The sequence below is a fragment of the Octopus bimaculoides genome, chromosome 22, assembly GCF_001194135.2.
Source record: "Octopus bimaculoides isolate UCB-OBI-ISO-001 chromosome 22, ASM119413v2, whole genome shotgun sequence".
Lineage (NCBI taxonomy): Eukaryota > Metazoa > Mollusca > Cephalopoda > Octopoda > Octopodidae > Octopus > Octopus bimaculoides.
The window spans coordinates 19,556,359-19,567,405 of record NC_069002.1 but is presented as its reverse complement, the minus strand read 5'-3'; the positions used below and the strand labels follow the sequence as shown (position 1 = coordinate 19,567,405).

General features: G+C 35.7%; 1 protein-coding gene across 1 annotated transcript in view; it reads right to left on the bottom strand.

Moving 5' to 3' along the window:
* Positions 1-11,047, bottom strand: part of LOC106883867 (endoplasmic reticulum-Golgi intermediate compartment protein 1) — a 174,369-nt gene that overhangs the window by 66,267 nt on the left and 97,055 nt on the right. Inside the window, exon 5 of the mRNA XM_014935003.2 lies at positions 5,379-5,492. Within this exon, the coding sequence (XP_014790489.1) occupies positions 5,379-5,492 (114 nt within the window). The remainder of the gene's footprint in view (positions 1-5,378; positions 5,493-11,047) is intronic.

Sequence of the window (11,047 nt, the reverse complement as noted above, 5' to 3'; positions counted from 1 at the left end):
GTGTGTGTGTGTGTGTGTGTGTGTGTGTGTGTGTGTGTGCGTGTGTGTATTCTCTTCCATTTTCAATTATTTAAATTCTTCCCCTGAGGAAGGTGCTGGTTTATAAAAAATAAACAAAACTCTATCGCTGGAATATAGATAAAAACAATGATATGTTTAAAACTTTAGAAAAGTCCTGCATATTTTTACTGTTCCACTTACAGTTTGCGTTTGCAATGTCCATGTTAGCTGGCTGATTTCTTTTTCTGAAAGAACAAGCTTATCCAGATTGTCACTTAAACATTTACTCACAAAAACAAGTGTATCAATTATCATTCGTATAAATGTGAATTTATAATCTGGATGTAGAAGCTGGAGGTTTCGAAGTGGTTGCCCATAGTTATTTTCTTTCACTTTGATTTTTATTGAGTTATTCACATCAGCAGGTCAGCTGACCTGTATGACGATACATAATTTTCTTCTCTATACCTAACAACAATATCCAGCCTCTTATGTTAACACTTGACAGGTGTTTTGATGGCAATCTTCGACTAGTATTCCTTGCATTGATATTTGTGTTCGTATTCATAAACACGGAGTTTCTCTATATTTATTTCAAGAGTCTTTTTTCCCGAATGTTACTGCATAATTCTTTTGGCGAAAGAATCATGTCGTATAAGGAGTTAGTATCTCGATAATATTTTTGAGCAAGTACTAATCACATGTGTGATGTCTTCCACAACAATATGAAAATATCGTTTTCACTTGCATCTTGGATCTCCAAGGGCATCATTGTCTCTTTTGTTTATAAGGTATTTCATAGCAATCCCCTGGATTACAAATGCATTGCCTTCGATGTGTGACGTAATGTAGCAGTCACGTGTCTAAGTGAAGCTTTGCTTAATGTTGATGTTACTATCTACTTCACGTCTCCGCGAAACATAACCAGGCAATGGCCTTTTGATGTTATGCTGAGCATTTCATATCCAGGTCTTCGTTGGGGTATGTTAGTCCGGTTTTGTAGATTTACGTATAGTGTTACTAAGGCGTAGAATAGATGCAGTTAGATTGGTGTTCAGACAAACTCGGATTCCTGAAATCAAACGTTTTAACCATGGGAGACGTAACACAGTTAAGAAAGATTTGGTTATGGGGAATGCTTTGGGTGTGGGGTAAATGGAAATAAAGTTGGAGAAGTAGTCATAGCTTCAAAGCATTTATACATAAGCTACAAAAGCATGTGTGTAAGTATAATTAAGTAGAAAGCGGAAAGTTAGTTGATGGTAGTCCTGCATATGCAGGTAGATATCCCTACATAAGTGAAAAGACAACTGAGGTGAACAAAAAAATAGAAGCAAATCGTTTACATTTGTTTCAGGGGCAAACAGATGCAGTAAAGTGCTTTATGGTTACATAGATATTTACGAGGTTTGTGTTAACAAATACATATGAACTAAATAAATTGTTACACATTCATTTCTGAGAATGAGTCAATCTAAGTCAGCTGAAGAAATTTTCTATGTACAAATATGCATTATTCCCTAACGATTTTAAGGCGGAGAGCTAGCAGGAATCGTTATCCGGACAAATATGCTTAATGGCATTTCGTGCGATTTTACGCTGAGATTAAATTTCTCAACAGTCGATTTCACCTTTCTGATTCGATAAAATAAATACCGTTTCATCATTGGGATCGGTCTAATCAACTTACCCCGCTAAAAAATTGCTTGCATTGTACCAAAAGTTGAAACTGTTTCTAGTTACTGATTTATTATTTTGTTTTATGTTTACTTATTTTCTCTCCTCGAGATCCTATATTGCGACTGGCTGATTGAATTATGAATTATTCTATATTTATTATTATTATTATTATTATTATTATTATTATTATTATTATTATTATTATTATTATCATTATTATTATTATTATTATTATTATTATTATTATTATTATTATTATTATTATTATCATTATTATTATTATCATTATTATTATTATTATTATTATTATTATTATTATTATTATTATTATTATTATTATTCAGTAGTCTTATTTTTATCACGTGCTTTCACTGCACCACCGAGCGCAGCTCTGTGTGCCTTGGGTATGTGCTGCAGTTTGTTGTGATGCTCTTACTGTTACTATATTGAAAGTGTTTTACGTAGGGTATATGCGGTGCCTAGTAGTGCTATTTTCTGTATGTTATACATACTTGTTAATTCTAGTGTTTTTATGTATTTGTTTGAATATGTTTTTATTATACATAATGCGCCAACTATGTTACGAATTGTTATCTCTATTTCCAGGTCTTTGTATTTTGAAAGTGTCTCCGTTTCTTTTAGAGAAACATTGTCATCTGATGGTATTCATATAGCAATTAGAAAGTATTGTTTACTTGGCAATCTCTGACAATTATATCCGGCCTATTGGCTTTAATTTCACTATCTGTGTGCATTGGCATATCCTGGAGTATAGTTGCCTTCTCATTTTCTGTGACCTTTTCTAGCGTGTGCTTATACCATCTTTTTTCTGTTGATATTGTGTTGGCATACCTTCCAGTGCATATAGGTCCCAACTCTGTTGTGTCTTGTGAATATAGCCCTTCTTAGCCAGGACTGGGCAGCCAGGACTGGGCAGCCAGAGATAACATGGTTTATTGTTTTTTATCCATTTCCACATACTCTGCTGTTACTTGTATTATTTTCATTACATGTTTTAAGTGGTTTCTGGTGGGAAGGCTTTGTTCTTTACTGCAGTTAAATGTCCTTCAGTCTCTGCTGTGAGTCCTGACTTCTCAGCCAATCCAGGAATTTTGCTTTGTCTAATTTTTTTCTGTTTAGTTTAACCCAATATTTGTCATGAAACATTGCTGTGCCAGTTTTAGCTTAGATTTCAGTTGTTTTACGGCTTTTGCTGTTTCTTCTTTTTCTTCATACATGTTAGGTACTAAGACTTCTTTTTTTGTACTTCTTAGCTGCCTTAAAGACCGAAAATAGTTATTTTTGGTTCGTGTTATGTGGCTATTTTTATTGGTTTCCTTTGCTTCTGAAGTAGGTATTTCTATAGTCCTATGGTGGTTATTTTACAATAGCTTTCTAGCTGTATAAGGACTCTACCACCTTCCGTACGTTATATATAAAACATTTGAATGTCAGAATTTGGGTGGTGCATCCTAAATCCTGTCAATGTTTTCTTGTTTTCCTGTCTATTTTGATTAGTTCATTTGGAGTCCCGTTAATAATATGTAGTTGTAACATGTAACTGGGATGGCTAGAATGTTGATACCTATTATCTTGTTTTTCGCATTGAGCTTTGTTTTCTATATTAATCTAACTCGTCTATAGTATTCTTTTCTTCCCTTCTCTTTCATGTTTTTTGTCTTGTAAAGTATCTAGTTCATTGATTCCTAACTATTTGTATGTCTGGCTTTGGTCTAATTCTTTTATTTCATTTGCTTTGTCTAGCGTGATGTTATTACTCTTAACTAGTATTCCGCTTTTCCAGGTTGCTTTGGCACATTTTTCTAATCCAAATTTTATATTTATTTCTTTGGTGAACCCATGTACTGTCTGTAGTAATATTTTCAGCTGTTTATAATTTGTAGTGTACAGTTTTAGAGTATCCATATATAAGCGATGGCTGATTGTTTTGCCGTAACGGTTGTATTCACATCGAGTTCTATTTAGCATGTCAGATAAAGGTGTCAGTGCTAAGCAGAAAAGGATTGGAGAGTTCGTGTCTCCCTGGAATATTCCTTTTCTAATGGGGATGACTTTCCTTTTCACAAGTCCCTCTTTTGTCTGGAGCTGTAGCACTGTCTGCCATTTATTCATGGAATGTGTTATATATTTTATGATTATTGGTGCTACCTTGTTCATGGCTAATGTTTCTAAGATTCATGTGTGGGGGATGCTATCAAAAGCCTTTCGGTAGCCGATCCAGGCTATACTTAGGCCTTTCTTCTTTCTGAGGCTGTCTTTAGTTATGGCTTTATTGATTATTATCTGATCTTTACAGCTGTATGATCCCTTGCAGCATCCCTTCTGCTCTTCTGAAAGCAGGTTGCTCTAGATGTTTACTCATTCTCTGCGATATTATCGCAGTAAAGGTTTGTGAATTGTATAATAATAATTATTATTGTTGTTGTTGTTGTTGTTGTTGTTGTTGTTGTTGTTGTTGTTGTTGTTGTTGTTGTTGTTATTACTATTATTATAAAAAGACTATCGGTAGTTTTTAATAACTGGTTATTATTCTTTACTTGAAAGCAGGCAAGAACAAACCACCATACTCTTTCATGACATTCAATAAGGATATCGAACACTTCCTTCGTTCACTTACGTCTGCTTTTGCGCACACCGTGTATCTGATCTGTTGTGACATAACGACCTTCGAAGCCAGATCTCTGCTCCTGATGCAGGCGGTTTAGGACGTGCCGGGCGAGAATCCTTCAGCATGATCGTCTATAGCTTCATTATCGCCGTTAATTCTTTCCTTGCGTTGCATCATGATATCATGAGTTGTTCGTGAGGTTCCCATGACAGTTGTTATTGAGATCCCATCTCTCTCTCTCTCTCTTTCTATCTTTATTTGTATATACACGTGCACATGTATGTATATACACATATATAAACTCACTCGAGGACAGCACTTCCTTCTCCACTCTCAAATTCGTTTTCAGTTGTACACATACATAACTAACGTGCTTGCATTGTTTCGCCTCCATAACAACATTGATTATCATTACTACCATCGTTCTACCCATACCATTTAAAACTATCAATAATAAAATGGATACCGGTATATTGCCGCAGATCTTCATCACTATTTATCAAATACTCGGCAAACGTTCTCCTTTCACTTCTTATACAGTGGTCTATACTAATCAGTCCTCTGCCACCATTATTTCTGTTCATATACAGTTTGCTTACGTTTGCAGTTAACATTATTATTATTGTTGTTGTTGTTGTTGTTGTTGTTGTTGTTGTTGTTGTTGTTGTTGTTGTTGTCATTATCATTAAGGCACGAGTTTGCTGAATCTTTAGCACGCTGGACAAAATGCTGTGACATGTCGTCTGTCCGTAGGTCGTGAATTCAAATTCCTCTGGATCGATAAATTGGAATCAGTCGAAAATATAGTTCGATGCAGTTGACTAAACGCGTACTCTATTTCTAAGCTTATTTCAGTGTAAAAGATGCATTTTCACTAATCATAATTCACTGCTAAATTCACCGTAAAGGATGAAATTGTACAAACTTTTTCTGAGATTTACTCATGTTCACTAACGCCGTGGGTTACACCGCTATCAACATTACACACACACACCACTCACACACACACACACACACACACACACACACATACACATATAAAAACTATATGGAACATATTGTTACTTACATAATCATGTGTTTTACTATTTCCAAAGCGCACTTCGTGTATTATGTGGCCCATATCAGCATCAGAAGGAGGTGGGTTTGCTGAATGAGTGGAAACATGGAAGTTCCCAGGTACCTACATAAAAGCAAGAAATAACAAAAAGTAGATAATTAGAATGATGACAACATCCATGAGTAATTATAACACATTTCTATGTTTCAAACGCTTAAAAGTGTATAATTCACTGTATCTAACTGAGGTGTTTTATGAAAGCACGTAAGGGTGAATAGCAAAAAAAAACATATCCCATCCAAAATAGATTAAACTAAATGCTTGAACGCATTGAATAAAAGATTTTTCAGTCTTTTAAATCAAGTTTTTTGTGGCCTCCTTGAGCTGCCTCCTGCCTACGGTACCATGCTATCTGTTCATTTCGGTTAACTAATACTTTTCAGATAACTCTTGTAACAGCTGTACTGAGCACTATACCCCCATTTATTTTATATTACACTTGATGGAGTCTAATACTGTCCCCAAGGACCCAACAGTCATTGGGACTATCTTCATCTTCTTCAATTTCCACAGATGAGCTGTTTCTTATTCAAGGGGATTTTATATGTCTTGGGGGTGGGGCTTCCGTCTTAGATATTCGTGTGTCAAAGGGACACACAACATATATTAAACAACATATATGGTTCACATTGTCCACAACCACTAGGTGGGCTTGTTGTGGTTTAGAACTTGTCCATTATTATTACTATTAGAGTAACGAAACCGTTCTGCACGCATTCGTTCAGTGTCCGGGCATTGCTGACTTGTAGGGTTATGTCGAACAGCTCCTGTCACGTGTGGGACGGATCCGTCTGTCGGTGGAGTCTGTAGTGATGATCGCACTGCTGACCTTCTTCAATCGCACTGGCAAAGCAATTTTGCTTTGTTTAGCAGCTGTGGTGAAAAAGGTTGTTAACATTATTATTATTATAGGACAGATACATTCCACTTTGGTAGAGCTGGTATGGACATCTTCAAGTTACAGTTGAAAAGGAAACTGAGAGTGAAGAGGGAACTGTTGTCCTCGAGGGAGTTTATTGAAAGACAAGTAAAAGTTGCCTAAATGGCAAAAGTGGAGAGGAGAGAAGGAATTGGAAATTGATCTTGGATGGTGGGGTTTCAGGGAAATCTCGGACAGTGGGGTGCCTCGATTAACCTTAGAAACTTTCCTGTATCAGAAGGGTCACATCATCCTTCCTGCCACTTTTTTCTTGTTTTAACCCTTTGTATCCTATACTTGTGTCCCTTCTTTTTCGATGTATACCGTGTATACTTACTTTATCACTCTATCATTCCATTATATATAAACCCCAACACTTTATGTCTCTCTTTGTATTGTTCCCCTCATCCTTCGCCCTTGAGACAAATATTATTATTATTATTATTATTATTATTATAATTATTATTATTATTATTATTATTATTATTATTATTATTATTAATGATAATAATAATAATAATAATATCATCATCATCAACATCATCATTTTCATACACTCTCAACAGATTAAACTGATGGAAAATAAAAAAAATCCTAACATCGAGCTAGAACAAGTAACCTTAGATGCTAAGAACTCTCCTACGTATTCTAGCTGTCCTTAATAACATTGTTTTCTGGAGCTCTACTAAATTGGGTTTTATGCCTATTTCCTCCATCCATCTATTCACCTATAACTACCGGGATACATTTTACCCACACTTTCCATAGTCTCTGTAACTCAATATCTAGATCCTGGTACTCTGCTATTTATTCTATACCTCTCATATTAATTTTTTCATCATTTGGGAGTGTAAAGTCAGTTCTCTGGCACATTCTATTCTCTTTGTCTACTTCTACCAAATCATGCCGTCTAGCTTCTATTACTCTGTCGGTCTGAATATTGTATTTCTTACTTTCTACCACTTTACTAGGTTCATATTCATACCATTTATTACTACGTTCAAATCATAGCTTTCTACAAAGCTCCCAGTAGATTGCTCCCCCATTATTATTATTATCATTATTATTATTACTATTATTATTATTATTATTATTATTATTATTATTATTATTATTATTATTATTATTATTATTATTATTATTATCATTATTATCATTATTATTATTATTATTATTAAAATAAGGAAGAAGAGTTCCATAATTAAATTTCCCGAAAGACATTTCGGTATCTCGTGCCCCTTCAACGGGTTCAAAATTTGATATGTCAGTCTACTTCATTTTTTTTATAGTTAATATAGGACTGCTATGATTCCTCTGGAGGGAATATGTAAATAAAGAAGAAGAGTTCCATAATTAAATTTGCTGAACAATATTTCGGTATCTCGCGTACCTTCAACGGGTTCGAAATTTGATTTGTCAGTCTACTTCATTTTTTTTATAGTTAATATAGGACTGCTATAATGTCAGTAAAATGTCAGTATCCTCTGGGATTTTCCAGCCAACACCGACAGAACGATCCAGGCTAATCGACCAGACGGAGTCATTAAAGACAGGTAAGAAAACAATTTTAGACGATAAAAAATATATATCTGTAAAGGAATTTGACAAATTCAGTAAATATAAGTACCTAGAAATGGAAATACAAAAGATGTGGCGTCTCAAAGCGATAACTGTTCCTATTATTGCAGTGGCCCCAGAAATGGTATGTCAGAAACATCTAGATAAGATCCCAGGAGAACCATGTCTCAGACAAATTTAAAAGATTGTGCTGACGAGTACTGCTCACATCCTTAGAAAAACCCTATCAAATTAAATGTTTGTTGTATTACAAGAAGATATTTCGCTACTGTCCTTCCTACTTCCCCTCCCTATGCTTTCAATCATACTCTAACATCTCTTATCCTTCAATCGCCCTAGGCCCTGGGTTTTTCTCGACAAGTGATTGTAACAAACATGCAGATTAAAAGTAAATAATAATGATAACAACAGCAACAACAACAATAATAATGATAACAAAACCATTTCCCATATCACGATTGAATGCCCTAGGCATGCCTAAAAGCATCTAAAAGTTGCGCCGAGATGATCAGGTAGGGAAAGGGATACATAGAAAACTCTGCAAAATGTAGAGGCTAGAGAGAGGCAAGACTTGTTATGAGTGGAGTGTGACGAAGTTGGAGAGTAGCAAAATCCTCTGGGATTTCCCAATACAAACAGATCATGTGCTAGAGCATAACAGAGCGGATCTAGCGGTGATCAACAAGATGCACCACATGGGCTATATAGTCTATGTTGCTTGTTCCTTTGACCCACGAATAGTCAAGAAGGAAGACACAAGTGAGTTCCTTTGTGAACACTATCCACTGTCTTAATACTGATATTAGAATGGAATTTAGACTTCAGAATGGCGAAGTATTCTACCTAAAAAGAGGCAAGCTACAGTCCCTAGCAGAGATAGAATTACCAAATAGAGACTTCATTAAGGAAATTGAAACGGAAGGCTACAAATATCTTGGTGTACTAGAATTCAACGAAATAATGAAAAAGGAAACGAAAGAGTAACTGAGGATGGAGTATTTCCGAAGACTAAGATTGGTGTTGCACTCAATATTGACTAGATGGAATGAAAGCCAAGCCGTTAGTACTGCTTGGGTGATAGCATCACTTCGGTACGGAGCGTTAATTATAAAATGACAAAAGAAAGAAATGAAGGAAATGGATAACAACACCAGAAAAATACTGACAGTACACGGACACTTCCACCCTAAGAGTGAAGAGGAAAGGGTGGGAGAGGTTTGATCAGTTTCCAGGTTTGTATCGAAGTAGAAGAAAACAGCTTAAGGTGATAAATAAAAATACCGTGGAGCCTCAATTGAAACACATGGAGAAGGTCGGCATCTCCAAAACTGAAAAATGTGTAACTAAAGAAATATTTAAACAAGAAATGAACAAAAAAATATGGAAGGAAAAGAAAATGCACGGTCAGTTTGCAAGAGATGTGATCGCCAGTGCATCCGTGGGTATGGATGGGGAATTGTGACCTGAAGATACAGACAGAAGCACTCATATGCGCAGCTCAGGAACAAGCGTTAAGGACCAATTATATGAAGTGCAGAATAGACAAGACTACCAATAGCGACAAATACTGAATGCTCGAAATTGGCACAACGCGAATCCTAAATACACCATGACAATGTGGCAAGAATAATCCATTGGGAACTCAGTCGAAATCACGCCCTACAAAGATCAAAGATGAGGTATGAGCAAACCTCAGAAGGCGTTACCGAAAATGAGAATTGCAAATTCCCGTGAGATGCAATGATGCAATGTGATCCGCTGACCAGACATCGGAAACCGGACATTGTTGTGGTGAATAAAAACCAAAGAACATGTATGATAATCGACATAGCATACCCCTTTGACAACAGAGTCAGTGCGAAAGAAGAAGAAAATAAACAACGAAATACGAAGGTCATGGTAATAGTAATTGGTGCACTTGGAAATATCAGCTCTCAACTACCAACAAGGCAGAAAAAGATCGGTGCAAGTGTGAAGGTAAAACACCTACAAAAATCAGCATTGCGTAGAACTGCAATAATTCTTCGCAGAATTCTTGAAGCATGGCCAGTAAAACATGTGTCACATTCGTTCGTTCACTGTGGGCAGCAGACACTTTCTATCAACCCAGCTATATATGCTGTGAGTTTTAATACAATGATAATAATAATAATAATAATAATACGAAGAAGAAGAAGAAGAAGAAGAAGAAGAAGAAGAAGAAGAAGAAGAAGAAGAAGAAGAAGAAGAAGAAGAAGAACAACAACAACAACAACAACAACAACAACAACAACAACAACAACAACAACAACAAGAAGAAGAAGAAGAAGAAGAAGAAGAAGAAGAAGAAGAAGAAGAAGAAGAAGAAGAAGAAGAAGAAGAAGAAGAAGAAACAACAACATAAGCTATAAAACAAATGAAATCCAAACTAAAACTAGAACAGCAACATACCATGATAAAACGATGGCAAGAAAAACCCCTTCATGGCATATACTGGGCTAAACTAAATGCAAAAGAAATTGACAGAGAAAAATCCCAGTAATGATTGAGAAGCTCACGACTCAAAGCAGAGACTGAAAGATTTTTAATTGCTGCACAAGACCAAAGCCTCCCCACCAGAAGATACCAAAAAACATATAATGAAAAGAAACATCACAAGTAACTGCAGAATATTATCTCTGGCTGCCTAGTCCTGGCTAAGAAGGAATATGTTCACAGACACGAAAGGGCTGGGACGTACATACACTGGAAGCTATGCCAACACTATGGAATAACAGAAAAAAGATGGTATAGGCACACCCCAGAAAAGGTCACAGAAAACAAGAAAGCAACCATGCTCTGGGATATGCCAAAACACACAGATAGAGAAATTAAGGCCAATAGGCCAGATATAGTTGTCAAAGATCATGAAGGAAACAATTGCTTTCTAATTGATGTATCAATACCAGCAGATGACAACGTTTCCCTAAAAGAAATGGAGAAACTTTCAAAATACAAAGACCTGGAAATAGAGATAACTCGAATGTGGAATCTAAAAACAGAAACAATTCCTATCATAGTAGGTATAATAAAAAAAATATTCAGACAAATACATAACAAAAACACCAGGACTTACAAATATATATAACATACAGAAAATTGC